The 17,667-nt window shown below is 43.3% G+C and overlaps 1 protein-coding gene across 2 annotated transcripts in view; it reads right to left on the minus strand.

Moving 5' to 3' along the window:
* tspan9a (tetraspanin 9a) overlaps positions 1–17,667 on the minus strand; it is a 207,372-nt gene that overhangs the window by 63,449 nt on the left and 126,256 nt on the right. The window contains exon 4 of one of the 2 annotated variants that reach the window (XM_034141848.1): positions 9,637–9,716. In XM_034141848.1, the coding sequence (XP_033997739.1) occupies positions 9,637–9,699 (63 nt within the window). In that variant the 5' untranslated portion in view covers positions 9,700–9,716. Of the gene's footprint in view, positions 1–9,636; positions 10,057–17,667 lie in introns of those variants that run through there. The other variant, XM_034141847.1, reaches the window with a different exon arrangement.

The raw sequence follows: 17,667 nt of genomic DNA on the forward strand, positions 1-17,667 counted from the left end.
AACCTATACCGTCACTGAAATGACGCCACCTTCTCACCTATTGGTGGGTGCAGCTTTGCCCTTCTGAAGCATTAGAGCATTAGTGAAAACAACTTATAATGGCCATTTAATGGCTTGATCAAGAAAAGCCTAGGAAACTAGTGTGAACCTTTTCAAAAAGGTGTCATGATGGATGACTAAAATGATCCAAAAATAGTTGAAATGTGTACGAAATGGAAGGGGGCATTAATGGGCTGACCCTGAACACGCAGCTGTGGCAGAAAGGACCACAATGATGGATTTGTCTCACAGCAGCACTGCACTGATGAGTGTATACACAGGCAAAAGGTCTATGTTAATAATGACTCACGGCTCACTATGGATGAATGAGATCATTCACTGAGGATGGCAATGAACCCATAATCAACCTCTCAAATTAGACGCCTTTCCCTAACGTCGTTCTGTCCACACCAGGCTCTCACTCCTTTGTAATCAACAACCGCTATCCTGAGTCTCCCATTACTGAAGCCTGGGTGGCTTAATAAGAGAAATGAGAGACATCTGTGTAGAAATAATGACTACTGACAGGGAAGGCAAATCGCACATAGCCAGTGAGGGGGGTCTCTTCACCAATTTCTCGACATAATTATTCTTATATACAGCTTGAAGAAAAATCTGCTAATACAAACATTTACAGTACATGACATATATTCTATTAAATTACAGTAAAAGGTTAATGAACATGAGCTCAAGGCAAATGGATGCATTTTCTTGATGCTGCATTATTTAAAAGTCTCCATTTTTGTGGAAGAGGATTTACAACCCTGACAGGAACACCCTTACACTGATCATTCACCATTCCAGGTGAATTTCTGCAATTACAGACAGCTTCATCATATGGCTCTTGCATTTCTTCCCATGCAATAAAACTGTCAAATCCTCTTTCAAAAATAAGATCTGAGACATCCCTCTAGTATGCCCCAGACAGAATACCAAAGTGATGGAACGAGGCTGGTTTTGTATGCTTCCTTTTCATATAAGACTTTGCATGCTGCGGGCAACCAGTCTGCCTCAGATGTACAACTTTCAGGACACTTAAAACCCTGATATCTTCTGAAACAGAACAGACACACAAAGCAAATGCCCCTTTATGTCTGCCAATATGGCTGGTAATTGCACATTTGTGTAAACTAAACAACCATTTGCCTCAGTCGTGTGATAAGACTCGGGCGACTTCAAGGACACTGTTTAAAAGCTCGGCTGTGATAAGGAAGAGGATGGATCCGCATGCAGGGAGAGCAGCAAGAATCCCTATTACACAGTGTCAGAAATGTTGCTACTGTAGCAGTGGAGGATCCTGACTAGTTACTGCATGTTCCTCTTCAGGGAGAATATAAGAGCCGGGCTGGGAGCACACCTCGTGCACATCAAATATGAGTCGACCTCAAATTGGATCAGACATAACGAGAGCACTGCAACAACCAGCTCTGATGAAGATCTAGGATTCGATCTGGAAACAACAAGACAGGAATTTGAAAATCACAACAAACAGTCTAATACATCTGCTGATGGTCTGAAATGTACAGCATATTGCAGACAGTATGTCAAATTGGCCCATTAAAAAATAGCGATAAAAGATGTAAGGCAGTCAGGCGATCATCTAGTCGGCATATGCGCTGATGTGTTCCTATCTAGAAAGCCACAATATGTTGCATTTTATGGCTGAGATATAAAGCAGCAGTAATCTGAGGCGGCTCAGCTAAATAAATCAATATATGCTTTGATGTTAAAGGCATAAATCTGTCTCTCATTTGTCATGGCGGAGAACGCAGAGTGTGCTTCATCGCGTGTTGGAGCCTTGCTGGGGTAGTGTCCTGGCTGGGCTCATTACCATTCGAGCAGCGAATGCCTGAGTCCCTGACCCAAATTCAAAACGACACTTTGTAAAATATACACATTCAAAGTCAATCTGCTGCTCATATCTTCTGTGTTTTGTGGTGTTGTTGCCCAGCGTGTCTTGGGTCTGTAAATGTGGTTCCGAAAAGGGGAGATGGATAAGCAGTATCTAGCTCTAGAGGATGCTATGTGGGATGTTGGAGTGGATTTATGGTGGGAATATAATTGAATGAATTGAGGTAGTGGCCTTGGGGAAATAGGTCTTAAAGACAGTGCAGATGCATACTCTTGCCTAGAGCTGATAACCTCTGGAGAATGTAGGGAGCTGGACCCAGGACACTCTTCTGATGGACTTAACGGCAGCTCAAGAAGAAATCTAGTATATCCAGGGAATCCACCTTTCCACACGCAAAAAATGCTAAACCTGTGATAAAATAATGATTCAAATCAGACAGCTTGTGGATCTGCAATTAGTTCATAAACATACCATATACAGTACTGTTAATTAAACATGAGCAGGGTAATCTAAAAAGGAATTTCTTCACTCTCAAAAGACCAAGAAAATTATATTCTGGAAGCCTCCTCAACTGAGCCGGAGGTGGGTACTGACTGGGAAACATTGATTTTACTGCAATTTGCCTTTGGGTGTCAGAAGAAAATGCTGAGTAGTTGAACCAGCAAGATGTTCCAGCATTCTACATTATGCACTGCTTAGGTGCAGATTAGCATTGATTGGTCTTCCTGGGGTAAAGAGAGAAGGTGAGGAAGAGATACCAGTTTGCAGCCCCTCCTGCATCACAAGGACAGGAGCAGCCTTGAAATACATTTTTCATCCGGCACGTGAGGAAGCTCCGACATGTTTTACTGCGCAGATTTTTGAATAAAACATTTTGTGGACGACAAACTGAAATGAAGTGGGAATGTTTCTGCATCAATGAAAGAAACAGAGCAGTGTGAAGGTAACGCATACTCAAAAGAGATATTTGTCCCAGAAAGAGATTGCGACAGCACTTTGAATGCTAGAGCTGACCAATTCAGAGTGCGGTTTGTCTCTTTTATTGGCTCATAGCTACACTGAATCTCTACGAGTCTGCGGCCGGGCGCTACAGCGAGTCACTACATGATGTGTGGAAAGTTCAAAAGCAGATGAAAAGCAATCACTCTATTTCCAACACTGATTTAGCCAGAATGCTGTCATTTTGTGAAACAGTTTACTTTAGAAGTCCTATCAATTTAAATTCCATTATAACATGTACAATTGCCATCAGCTATGTGAGGCGGCACAGACATTTTTTTGAGTGGGTGCCCTGCTTGTGTTGATTTACAAAGAAAATAACACCAAAAAAAGGAAGACCTCCCTCAATCAATAACCCAAATGCATGACCTACAGTACAAGGGAATGTTCTGCTTTTCCGCTCAGCAATATAAACTAATTATTGACCACGCAGCAATGATGCTGTGTACTCTATTGGCTGAGGTGCAAGATTTGGCACATAGTCATTACAAAAGATCCTGCTTATGTATGCAGAACTAATGACACTCTTCTCCCCCCCCCCCCCCCCCCCCCCCCCCCCTCACTACCATGCTTCCTTTCTCTCTACTCTGAACTCCTCTGGCCTATATTTAGAAAAGCTAGATCTCTTTGTTTGATGCACTGTAGCAAAGAACAAATGTACTGTAAAGTCATTCCTGATGATATTTGACCAACTACGATGGCACCTAATTTGGCTACTGTGAATGTGTGTTTTCTCTTAAAGAGACTTTGAGGAATGACAGTACTGTAGATAGGCATCCCAGAGGTACACCTGTGTGTAATGAGATGCAGGAGGGAATAAAGAATGAATGGCATACCATACAGTAACGTTTTCTATGTACTGTAATTCCTGCACCGAGCAGCTACTGTTATTTCATCAGTTCTCATGTTGTCACTGCAAGTCAGTGCGGCACAGCTGACACAATAGCAACTGGGCCAAAACTGCACCTGCAGCCCTGTTGCATCAAACTTCATGTCAAAAATCTCTAAAGGGATTCATATGACAAGTAATAACTCCACACTTGCACTGTATGCTGTTTTCAGCTTCTCATGTGTGTCATAATTCATGAAGCAAAAGCAACAACTCATCAAGTCTGAAGCCAGGCTCATTCAAAGGGTGAGTGATGGGGTGGGAGACTTAATTCCCTTCCAGAAGCACCACCTACCTACTGCACACCTCAATTCTCATGCTCTATTACCTGAACCCCTTAGAGTGAAGCACAGCGGCTCCCTATCCCAGTTGATCTGCAACATGAGCTAATGAGCTCGGCGGCGGCGCACAGCACGGCTGGGAAATCGAAGCAGCCGGAGAGACGTGTAAATTAAAATCATCTCCCCAGACGAACCATGGGACAAAAGCAAGCATATGGGGGTATTTACCAAGCAGGTCAGCCAATCTAAATCAAGGCCCCGTGGTCTCTTGGGAATGCTAATTACAAGGCTTTATAAGAAATGCATATATAGTGATGTTCTTAATGTGAATGTTGCAGAAAGGTAAGAAGAGTCACTCTCACGCTAGACATTGTGGCAACTGTACAGCATAGCTGATGAAATGTAAGCATTTTGTATGGAATAAATGCTTGATATGGATCATTCTGAGGCTGAGGGTGTATGCGTATGCTTGTAGTGATTATTAATCAAATCCGCCGGAAGCCAATTCTTACAAAATGTGAGGTTTACAATTTTGGTGGACAGAATTGCTGAGGTTGATGCTTCCTACTGCCATTTCAAACTCAAAGCCATTTCAAATGCCTGCCTTTCACGGCAGATTGATGGAATTAAATGCATGTGACAGCACATCGTATACGGCTTGTTTCATCATCTCGCAGAGCGTACTCAATCCTTGTTTCACCTGGCAGTGACTGATGGAGTTCAGCTGTGCCTCTTGTTAAAAGAAAAAAGTAGACCAAGAAAAAAAAAAAGTTTTTAAAATACGCACTTTCTGTCTCTCGAGCCATAAAAGATGACTGAACTTTTCATGTGCCGGTATTGGAAATTAAAAACAGGCAAATTGCTTCAGCACCTCGGATGTAAAACCCCAGGGGGAAAGAGGCAGCTTGTGTGAAACGCTTTAAGGAGTTCCACTCAGCCAGACTCAAACCCACACATACTTCTACACTTCTTGCAGGCCACCTTGAGCCCGTCAATAGCTCCACTCTTTGTAGCATCAGAGCGCGGGTACATTTGAAACATTAGATGTCAAATAGAGTAATTAAATCGATACGGAAACTAATCTTCTGTTGCCTCGTACCAAATGGTTTATAAATCCCCGCAGCAATCCCCTCAAGTAAGCACAGGAATTCATGAATGCTTAAACCCATTTGGTGTACTCTGCTCTAACAAAGGAGCAGCTTTGATACTACCACTCCTCATCTACTTGTAGGACAAGACTGCTGAGCTGACACTTTTCTTTTAAATATGAATATCAAATGAGGCCTTTGATATGGCACGATAATGGCAAGGCTGGGCCAATTGAGGTTCTCTCTATTTAAAAAAAGGGAATGAGCTTGTGAGTTGTTGCTTTTAGTGATCGGCAGAATCATTTCTTCTGCGGTGTCATTTTTAGCGTTTTACTTCTCAAAAGGTGTTCAGTGTGACTGGAAAAGATAAATAAGTGCGGCAGTGGATAGTAAATTGAATGTTGAATGGAAGAGATTACAGAGGAGGCTGCGAGCACAGAGAACATACTGCAGAGTAAGAGGCTGAACAATCCTTGCTCCACGCAAAACACCAACACTAATATGCTCACAAGGCTGACACCAATAGGACTTAACATCAATCTCTCTTCCCCGCTGGTAAAACAGTCACTGCATGTGTGTGAGAGCACAACTACCCCCCCCCCCCACCCCATTAGCCTCCTGACTAAACAACACATTGTCCCACTGCACAAAGGCCATTTGCTTTGATGATTGTTGGCTTTAGCGCAGAGCCGTCCTAAAGAGTCGTGCTCTCAATCCTAACAGCACCACCCAATACTGTTCTAATCGGCCTGAAACTCCCCCTACATCTCAGACCCTCCTAATCCCTCATAAGAAAGAGTAGCCAGATGGTCACGAACAACTGCTGGGGGGGCTTGAGGATGAGCGCATGCATGGAGATGCCTGGAGTGCCTGCCGCTGTTTACCTTGTGCTTCGAGTTACCAATGTAAGCCCTGTCGAGCGGGTGGTGAGCGTACTTTCAATAATGCATGTGTGTGGAGTGGACAGTGTGTGCGCTCGTGCATGGGCGCACAGTCAGAAAGAGGAGACCCCTGCTGTACCTGTGTGTCTGATTACCACAGCGTGTCATTCCCCCCTTCAGTCCTGAGATGAGATGTGAGAGCTTCAGAGGCGAATCTCCCCACCAGCTGCAGTAACCTTGTGATTACTGGAGTGTCTGAGGTAGAGCAGCGCAGTCCCAGGGGTGTCAAGATACAGCATGCCTCTCACCCTTCCTCCCTCGTATCCCATGGTGCTCAGGCACCCCGTCCCGATCCCTAACTGGCGAGCATAACCCTTCATTCCCAGGTATGCTAACCTTAAAGTACACCTCCTGCTGCACCCAGAATCCACCAGTCAGCCAGCCGCCAATGAGCCTCATGCTGTCACATGTTGATGGACAGACCACATGGTGCCTCTTTAACCCCCTCATAACCCCACTACCTTCCCCTCAGACACTGATTAAACTGTCATTAAAATGATCTACTGGCGGGGGGGAAACAAGAGTATATAGAAGGATATATGCATGGTGGGCGCTCATTAAGTCAACACTACCATGGTAAGACATTCAATTATTTCACAGCAGGGGATGCGCTGCGCTGGGGAGAGTCCATAGCCACTTATGGACCCTTCGCCAACACAAGCACACGCAACATGATTGCAGAGAGAATCTTCAAACGTCACACTAAAGGGAAGAGCTTTAGCACACTCTCAGGCTGGATTTCTATGGAGGCCAACAAGCTAGGCTGCACATGAATTGGAGGCCACCAGCCTTGAAATCCAAAGCCTCTTTTCCACCTCCCTATTAGTGGTGTGCAGCAGCCGGTTATTAGTGGCGGGTTTTGCCACTGAAAAGGGTTAAGCACAAATTGAGCCTGGAGGGAACCTAGGAAGTAAAAGCCCTCAGACAAATCCCCTGTGACTGCCCCTCAAGGAGATAGCGGATAATAATGACCTTATGACCTCTGCCAAAGATTGACCTATAACTATGCAATGATGTCGCTTCTGGGCTATTAAATAAGCCAAGCAGGCCGGAACCGACATGCACATAACTGATGGTGTCACCTGCTAATGTAGAGTCTAAAAGGGTCTTGATGTATCATATTTCAGACGTAGCTTGAAGAAAGAATAATTATAAGCAGTGGTAACTCCTCAATGGATGTTTAAATCACCCTTCAGAATTTGATGGATCAGGAACCTATAAATATACATATTAAAGCTGAAGGGACATCTGTTGTACAATACAGGAAGAATGTGAATGTGCAGGTGTGTTTATCGACAGTGGGCTTAGCAACTGTGATCAGAACCTGTGACACCACAGCACATGTGGTATTCTATTTGACAGAAAGGATGTGAAGATGTGTTGCCTACACTGATGGAGTGTTGGAGATCTGACATCAATGAAATACTAGAGAGCACATTTCCCCCTACAGCTCATCGTCAAGGTGTCCCATTTGAGGTATGCGTCGGGTTTTAGTCCTTTTACTGAAAACAAGAATGGCTTTAGGTGCCGTGTGTGTTTAGACTTATTTAATCTGTATCCTCCTGGATACCCTTTAAAATGCAAAATTATGTTTAATCATTTTAATTTTGTTGCACTATAAAAGGAGCTGAAGCAGGAATTCCTATGGCATGAGTTTATCTTATTAAGTAATGATTTTAACAGTTTACTCATGCTCTTAACCTTATGATTCAGATACCTTATTAACTGCTTTAAAGTGATTTTGTTCAAATTAAGCTTCCAGTAAAACAAAACACGCATTTTGCAATAATTATTCCCCGTCAATCAATTTATGGTGCAATCGATTTAGTAAATTGCTTAAAGTGTCCTTAAAAACGGAAGGGATGTCAAGTCAAGGCCTGAGCAATGTAGGTCCACTTAATGAGTTTAAAGGGGGTTCTCACATCAAGGTATGTCAATGTCTGCATTAATGAATGCAACATAGGCTAATCTTCTCTGACCCTTTCATTCACTTAAACAAACATTACATCAAGGCGAGGCAAGCTGAAGAGCCCCTGAGCTATTTGTAAGTCTTTGCCAATCGCTCTCGCTCTTGCCTCTATGGCCTGGGTAATGATAAGAGAATGATATGGAGTTGCTGCCCTAAAGCAGCAGAGGCGTCCACAGCTTCAGGCAACAGAGCCTGGCCGATAGCAGTGCTCGTATATGGAGCGGCCAATGGGATGGATCTGGGTTTGTATGTGTTCAATGCAGGCCTGATCACAGCTGGGCTCAAGCTAATGCCCGCTCATGGTGCCTTCTAACGTGCCCCAGTTAGCAGGGCTCACAACCCACTGACATGGTGGGCCGGGTTGGTAGAGTCCCCAGTGTTGGGGTGTTTTTACGCTTCGCTGCCTCCACACAAAAGACTTGGCCCCATAACCTATAAGCTCTTTAATCCATTCTGTAAACATTCAAGGGATGCCCACTTACACAACAAATGCCCATGCATGGGTACACAGCAGAGCCTGCCACACACTGGCCAGGTTCCTCTGGGTGAAATATAGTTGTGAGTACATTTGGCACACAGGGCACTATCACATTAGGATTCTTTGTTTTTCGTGTTATTACTGGGTTTTACTAGGATTTATAATTACAACATTATTACATGACACAGATTAAACAAAACATCCAGATGCAGCTTCTCTGTCAGGCTGTTCTGCCTAAATAGACAATTTACAACAACTTACAAAATATTTGTATTATTGGTTAATCTATTAGCTGATTTAATCCATGGATATTTTCGGAATCCCAGCAAGGAAACAGGCAAAATAACCACTTTAAATCATTTGGAAATGAGTCAGTGAGCATGAAACAAGCATTAAATCAACTAGTCCACTAAGGAAATCTAGTACACTGTGACCAACACGACCAATTAGTTGATTTATAGACTTATAAAGGGCAACCTTATGATGTTGTATCTATAATTATTTATCATGGTTTTACACAAGAGCAACAAAATCTAATAGTAGTACTAGAACATCTCCTCTAAAATCAACCCAAACTATTGCTGACGCGCTCAACTCTCTTTGCCTGAGAGCATGTTGCGTTACTTGTCAATGTCACTGTACTGTAGAGGCATATACTCTTTCACTTGCATGCCTACAGCAGCATCTCAACCCCCACGTTCACTTGAAATCATAAATCCATCTCAAAGAGTGACCCTGATGAACCCCCCACAATTCAAAACCTTCAACCCACATACAAAAGAAGACCTGGTGCAATGCCACTGACGATGTCATATCCAGGAATAGACACATTCACACGAGGCATCAGCCTGATGTAATAATTAGAAATGAACCATTGCACTGACAACCATCAAATTGCCATAATGTTTCCTGATTAACATTTATAAAAAAACATATCACAGAGCCTTCACATTTGCCAGCGCAGATATGGAGAATGATTAAGTTACAGCCAGATTGGCTCTGTCAGCATCAGCCTATAAGCCATATCTGCAAATGATTATCATTAACATCAACTAGATCAATATGAACAAGTGTGATCAAGAATATGATGAGCCACTTACCCAGAAGATGAGGTTGAAGATGAACATCATATACTTCAAGCAGCAGAGGCAGCCTCTTGCCATGTTGCACTTCTTGAATTCTAAAAGGAATACAAAGGATAGATCCAGGTAAAACACCACGTATTTGCTGCCTTTTGGCGAGGTGTACTTGTTGTTGGTCTTGTCTCCCGCGCTGCTGTCAGCTGCCGCTCCAGCCTGTGCCTGCTGTGCGTCTTTGCGCGGCCCCGTGGAGCCGTAGAATGCGCCGGCAGTGAAGCCGCGGCCGCCAAAGGGCCGGCCAGACGTGGAGGCTTGAGCAAAATCAGAGTCACGGCTATCTACGGAGGGGCTACGGTGAATGGCTGACTCCTCACTGCTGGACTTCTCCATGCTCTAGGGCTGCAGCTGCTGATGAAGAGCTCCCTGACGCACAGTCTACCATAGTCTCAGGGATTACAGGACAGAACACCTCCGAGTCTCACACGCTGATGCAAAAAAAATGATGAAAACCCCCAAAAGACACAACTACATCCACCTCAAGTCACAGTTGGGTAAGAAAGTCTTCAGTAAAGAAGTGAGTGGAACTGCACGTATCCGGCACCTTTGCAAGGCTTAAGAGCTTCCTGCTGCTTTCTTGCTGTGATAGCAGAAGAGTCCTGTAATGAGCATTACCCTCGCCTATCAGATGTCTGTCTTTCCGTGAACAAGTTTCAGTCCTCCCTCAATCCCCTCTTGTAATGTCACTCTCCTCCTGAGAAAGGGACACCCCGGTGAGTCTCAGCTGCTCCACTTCAATTTTCTCTTGCTGAAACTGGCAACTTTTGTTCCTGTCCTCTCTCCAATGCTCTTCTCTTCCTCTGTCCTCCTCTTCTCTGATGCGCTCTGCTCTTCCTTTATTCTGTCTCTCTGTGTCTGAGTGTGCCTGTCTTCTGTAGAGTGCAAGTCTGTGCTCAGTCCTCTGCACTGCCTGCGCTCTGCTCTCCCAATAGCAGCACTCCAGCTGATGTGCTATTATCGGCAGACGCAACCAACGGGCAATCCCTATCCCCACGACAAGAGTACTGCCCTCCTTCCCCATCTCTCTCTCCCTCTCCCTCGCTCTCCCTCAGCCCCTCCCCACTGCTGAGCAAACAGCCAATGCAGCAGCTGCAACAAGACCCGAGCTCCTCCTTCCCGCACCCCCCCCTGTCTTTAATAAGCCCATCACTGTGTTTGCTTTGACTATACATGTTCAGCAATTTCATCTTTGCTGCCTGGGGAATTGAGAGCGTTAGATGAGTATACAAATATCAAACAAACAAGCGAAAAAGTGTCAAGGTAATTGTAAATGAGTTTGGATTGTGTGTGAAGTAGCAGGGTTGGAGTGTGTGTGTGTGTGTGTGTGTGTGTGTGTGTGTGTGTGTGTGTGTGTGTGTGTGTGTGTGTGTGTGTGAAATGGACATTTCTGGCAGGCTCATTGGCATGCAGAGTTCTTACTGTGAGTCTGCTGAGACACCGGCACCTGCGATTTGACACATACTACTACATCTTCTTTCACTGTTTTCATTTTTAATTTGTCATTTCATTTATAATGTTGTTATAAATAAGCCCCAGTGAAGTCTCACAGCAGGGTATTTATCAGACATGTCTGAGAAACCAGCCTTAAAACTTCAGGCGACTGTCACCGCTGTGATTATTGCATGTGATGTGGGTGGCGGCGACAGCACTGAGCTGCAGTTTGGTCACACTGCTCTGTGTTATTCATCACTGCACTGCCCACATCCATGTAAGGGAGACTACATTAACTGGCAGTGTCCATGCTTTGGAATGATGGCACCATCTGAGGCACGGAAAGGGGATAGTGGTTTTAAGATGCTGAACACTCTCTGAGGCAAAGCCAGGGTCAAACGCTGAGCACCCCTGCTGATTTACACGCCAAACTGAGTAGATAACAGATATATGGCTTCAGATTTAACTAGATCCTCAAATATCTACATGTCAATATCATCAGAGAACAAAGGCTAACTGGTGAAGTACCTTTGCCGTGGTACCTGTCAAATATATAAAAATAAAAGGATAATTATAGCTTGTTGTGTCTATACGTGTGAGCCCGCAAGAGCTTAATTGCAACCTCAGGTGAAAGAAACAATTGGAATAACAATTTAAATGCCTCTATTGACTGCCTGTGTCTACTTTTTTTCCTCCAGTGACTGTCAAGCTAAATCAGGTCTACCTCTAGTCTAGAATGCACATTATTCGGCTTTGGTAATGGTCTTCTGTCAGCTGAGTGCCGGTGAAGGCTCAGCTGCCAGACAGATGGAGAGAGAGTTTCAACTGAATGGTCTTAAAGGTAAATCCAGTAATACCCAATCGACATAGACAAGCTAATCCATCTTGTGTTTCACCATCTCAGAGTAATAAACAGCCTTGAGGAAGTGCATGAAATGTGGTTTCAATTCACAGAAATGATGTAAAATCAGGTTTAAGCAATTTGTTGGTGTAACAATTTAACAGCACATTTCAAATTCTGATAATTTATGAAATGACAAAATATTGAAATTATGTTTATTAAAAAATATTAAGACCTCCGTCCTGTAGAATACATTTAAAGCAAGAGTTGATACCTTTCTCGAGTCTTTACGCTTGGTATAAGATTATAGCCAGTAGCGGGTTAGCTTAGTTTAGCAGCAAGACTAGAAGAAGCAGGAATCAGCAAGCTTGGCTCTATTCCTTGGTAGAAAAAATTAATAAATATCAAGCTACCTACCTACACTGCGATATCCGGTCCAAGCCAAGATACTCAAGCACGTAACTCCCGCAAATTGACACCTTTTTGTTTCTGCATTTTGATTTGCTAGCTAGGTCTGCATACTTCCAGTCTTAAGGCTAAGCTAAGCTAACCATCTGCCGCCATAGTCTTTACTGTACACACATGTAAATGCTTTAAATGTTGTCATATATTTTCTCAGCAAGTTAGCCAACATGTCATATTGCTTTAAAAAAATCCCTTTAAGTACAAATTGAATCTTTTTAAGAAGAGGGAGAAATTAAGTGTTTCGAGACCGCCATTTTTTGGTTTTGAAAAATAAATGCAAATAGTTTAATATATAACTCAAGGATTGGATTCAACCCTCTCATTTCAAAACCACATCAAGTTCGTTTCAAAATCAGCCTTCTTCCACCTCAGAAACATATCAAGACTCCGGCCATCACTTTCCGACTCTGTTGCAGAGAAGCTGATACATTGTGTTATTACCTCACGCCTGGACTATTGTAACGGACTCCTGTCCGGGGTTCCCAGCAAAACCCTGGACAGGCTCCAGTATATACAGAACTCAGCTGCCAGGGTTCTCACACGCACCAAGCCCTGGCAGCACATCACCCCCACTCTCTTCAACCTCCACTGGCTCCCGGTCAAGTCCCACATCACCTTCAAACTCCTCCTCGTCACCTACAAGTCCCTCCATGCCCTCTCCCCTCAGTACCTCACAGATCTCCTCCACCCTTACATCCCGCACCCTTCGATCCTCAGACTCCGACCTGCTCTCCATTCCACCTTCACGCCTCCGCACCTTTGGGGACCGTGCCTTCAGTGTCGCTGCCCCCACCCTCTGGAACTCCCTCCCTGCAGAAATCCGCAAGGCCCCTTCTCTCAACATCTTCACATCAACCCTGAAAACTCATCTGTTCAACAAAGCTTTCCAACAATAACTCACTTCCCCCCCCCCCCCCCCCCCCCCCCCCACTTACACTTCTGCCCCTGTTTGTATGTCTTGTCCTGATATGTTTCTTTGTAAAGCGACCTTGAGGTTATGAAAGGCGCTATATAAATTCAAATTATTATTATTATTATTATTAAGGACTCTCAAAGTTAGTAATAACAAGAGAAACTCAAGAGAAAGTCACATTCTTCCACGTTTTCAGAAACTAACAAAAGCTGTGCTTCAAATCTTGACCATGCATTTTTTCTGGTTTCTATGAGGCTGTGAAATACTTGTTTTAATTGAAAGATTACAGAAGGTTTACATAGAAGTCGGGAGACTTTGATATGATACCAGCATTTGAACAGATCATTTTCTTTAGCCTTCACAAAGCCTGTCTTAAACGGCATGTTTGCAGTTCCACAGACAGATCTTTTACCTGCAAGATGTTGCAACTGCAAATCATCAAGGCAAATCAGTTATTACGCTGCCAAAGGTTGACGTCCCATGATGAAAATAGCTGTTCACAAGCTACAAGCGACAAGGTTTCCCATCAGCCCTTTTGAACAAATGTGAAAAGCTGGAAAGACTGTCAGAATCCAGGCGCTTTCCATCTAGTGATTTTCAGGCCCTTAACTCCAAATTCAATACAATTTACGTCAGTGCGGCTCCCTCTGAGAGTAACACACATTTACCAAAGCTCAGAGGGCTCATAGTCTGCATTTTACTGATTCCACAAGAAGCTAGAAGGACACACCTGAGCCGGTTTCCTTCATACACAGATTGACTCCGAGCAAAGGGGCTCTGCGCTTCTGCATTGAGTTGATGGGGTACAGCAAGAGAGAAAGACTTGAGGGAACAGGGACAGGGAGTTGAGGCTTGGAGGGAAGATGAAGAATATGCGCACATACAGTAGCAGAGAAGACCAGTGCAGGGATTCCGATGGTGTCAGTGGGAGATGAGATTGTTTTCAAACGTGCTCTATGATGCCGGTTAAATCTAGCAGATCCTTTGACATATGTATGGTGGAAAGACAGACAGGGCTCAAAGAGAACCAACGTCTCTCAGAGCTCTTCAGACAAGGCTTTTACAAAACACTTGATGGTCCCAGTGCCACTACGAACACATAATAAACACAACAGTGGTGTCAGTTACTCTTTGAGAAGGAATTTAAGATAAGTCATACAATAGTGAGTGAAAGAAATACAGTACATGGATTTGATTCATTATCTTTGTATGGTGGGCAGCATTATGCAAAAACAGCATAGTAGGGGGTAAAGCGATTTTTACTGAAAGTTTATTGCTGTCTAATTAAATTATAAAGTGCAATTCTTCATTAGGGACATACACAGCAGCGACACTGAATCAGATATCTTCTGACACACATATATAGATAGACCCACTATGTCCATTTTACTTTGCCAAAGCATTTTGAATTCATCAGGATTAAATGTAAACTGCAACTTTACCCGACATCATTGCTTCAGCTATTTGCAATATACACAAGGCAAATAAAGAAGAGGTTTTAATATAAACTAAATCAATATTTTACTGTTTTGCATTATGGTGGAAAATGTGAAAAACAAATTAAGTGAAATAAATAAAACATTTGTTTTCTCACCCAGAGCACTGAGTTTACGAGCATTACCCTTTCAAGCTGTTTTACAGCATGTGGCTGGGCTTAGTGACTGGGTTTAGAGTCTTTTTATTAGTAGTATTTATTCCTTTAAATAAGTAACTTACTTAACTTTTCCTTGTATTCTTAACTCAAGTCCTTATCCAACATATATAGTTTATGTCTCTATCTTTAGACATCATGCCGTTCTCCCCATTAAAAAAGAAGAGATGTTTTCAACACATGGCTGTTACTGGTGGCCATACAGTACAAAGATTAAAAACAAGAATTACCGCATCCATTTTTTGTATTCCTCAGTCAACCAGACATGTTGCAGTTATCATCCATTACTTTCCATTATGTCCTCACTTCATTCATTATCTTATCAAACATTTGGATGCAATTCTCCAAATTAGCATACGAGTTATTCAGCTTTCGTCAAAAACTTGTTTTGTAAGGTCACAGTGAACTTTGATCTTTGACCACCAAAATCCATTCACCCTCAAAGCTCAATTTGGCATTTTTGCATAATTTGGAAGAAATGTCCTCAAGGCGTTCTTGAGATATTACTTGATGAGAATGGGATTGACACACACACACACAACAGACAACCGGAAAGCATTTTGCCGCAGGCCACAGCTGCTGCTGTTGGCAAGGAGGCAAACAATTCAATGGTATGTAAATGAATGGTTGGAAGCATCCAAGGTCAATATGTTTTATATTGAGAAACATGAAAGCAGTCCAGAGTACCCTGTCTGATCTATCAGGGGTGAAGAGGGAACATTCCATTCTCTATGATGGCACCCACCCTCTCCTTTATACGTTTAAATCCTTGCCTCTTGCACATAAAACGATTTAAACACTCATTCATCTTTACAGCCATTCCCCCCCAAATACTAAGGTTAAAGGTGATTTTCATATGTTTTGATGTTGATTATTATGCTCTTCTTACTTTTATATGTGGATGACAGGAAATTCATCATGTATTGTTGTTATTGTTTGTTCCGATCATTATGCTTGTTCACCGATGCAGTGCGACTGAATCTTTGTTACTCTTACGGACCGTCTCCACAGCAGCGTTAAAAAATCTTGAAACGCTTCTGCCCATTCACTTTGAATGGGGTGACGTCACTTTCCCTCACTTTTCGCCGAAATGCATTGTGGGCAGGCGAGCGGAGATTCTCAGGATTTTCAAGATTCAAAGTTGAACAATGTTCAACTTTTGAAGCTGAGGTGGAAGCGGCAGCCAATCAAATCCCGTGTACGCAAATCTGGCAGTTCAAGCTCTAGCCAATCAAACGGCGTGTATGCTGGGAGAGACATACCGCAGGTCATTTCCTCATATTCCAAAAAATGGAGGAGAAATTAGCGGTAGCGAATCAATCACCCGGTGCTTTATGACCAGACCTACCGGGATATAAACCGGAGGAGCCAGGCATGGAGGGAGGTGGCAGAGACAGTGGTATGTTTTCGCCTGTTTTGGGGAGTTTATATCCAGTTTACTTCGGGCTTTTTGGCTTCGTATGTCGCGGGCGGGAGATTCATGTGATTGGTTGATCGCAAAAAAATCCCCAAGCCTCAGATACGCCCACCTCCAAGATTTTTTTAACGCTGCTGTGGAGACGGCCCGTTAGTGTTATTACCTCCACCAAGGAGCTGATGTCTTTTGCTTGGTTTGACTGTCAGCATGATTACAGAACTACAGGCTCAATTTCCATACAACTCGACCGAAGGATACAGCACGAGCCGAGGAACCTATTACAGTTTGGAGCGGAAAAACAAGGCAGATATGAAACTGATTTTACACTTTGGTGACATATACCATATCACATGCCTGATCTGGGTCACGATTCCCTGCACACGGCTTTCACCTCTGACGACAATAGCAAACATGGAAGTGGCTGAGCCAAAATGGCAGTTTCCAATGCTAATGGTGCTAAGAGCGCTTACTGTGCTTACCTGGGGGACTGGAGGGTGGGTGATGCTCCCCTTTATGCTGCCAAAACAAACAATCTTTGAGTAAATTGTCCCAGTGGGCGAATAAAGTTGAATACAAGGTGAAGCTCCAAAAATACTATCATACCTTTCCCACAATGCAACTCAATTAAAGGCTTTCATTAGACCCTTCCGGACCAGTACAAAAACACATTATTCAAACTTCACACCTCTTCTGAGCAAGGCTGAGTCATCAGGGTTATTTAGAAAGTTCCTTCTGAAAAGTCATTGTACTATCTATCATGAGTGTGGCCCTTCAATGAAAAGCTATATCAGAAACACACTCAGCATCCATTACGTCGGCAGAGTCTGGAACCAACAGGACATTAAGTTAGAGCTCGTACCCTGTGGGATTTTATTGACCAATTATACCAGTAACCACTGTTGAACTAGAGGCCACAGCTGGAGTTCTTCATCACCATCACTGCCTTGTTTACAAAAAACCGCTGAAGTATGATACCCAGCATGTTAACCAAAACGATTTTCTTTTTGGTAAATCTCAAAAACCAAGCACATTCTGCACACTATCAGTTACAGCCAGAGGAAGGTTCAGTTACTATAAACAACAGCAGAGGATAAACAGATAACATAGCTTTTTGTATTATGAACATATATCTGCTTTTGATAAAGTGCGTTTTCCGTGCTATTTATCTGTGACGACTGAAACAAAATGGAAGAGCAGTTTGTTTGTGTGAAGGCTGAGCTTGAGAGTATGTTTTTGATATTCCCAACATTATGTATGAGCGTGTCTGTTGAGACTGC

The sequence above is a fragment of the Trematomus bernacchii genome, unplaced genomic scaffold, assembly GCF_902827165.1.
Source record: "Trematomus bernacchii unplaced genomic scaffold, fTreBer1.1, whole genome shotgun sequence".
NCBI classification, from domain to species: Eukaryota; Metazoa; Chordata; class Actinopteri; order Perciformes; family Nototheniidae; genus Trematomus; species Trematomus bernacchii.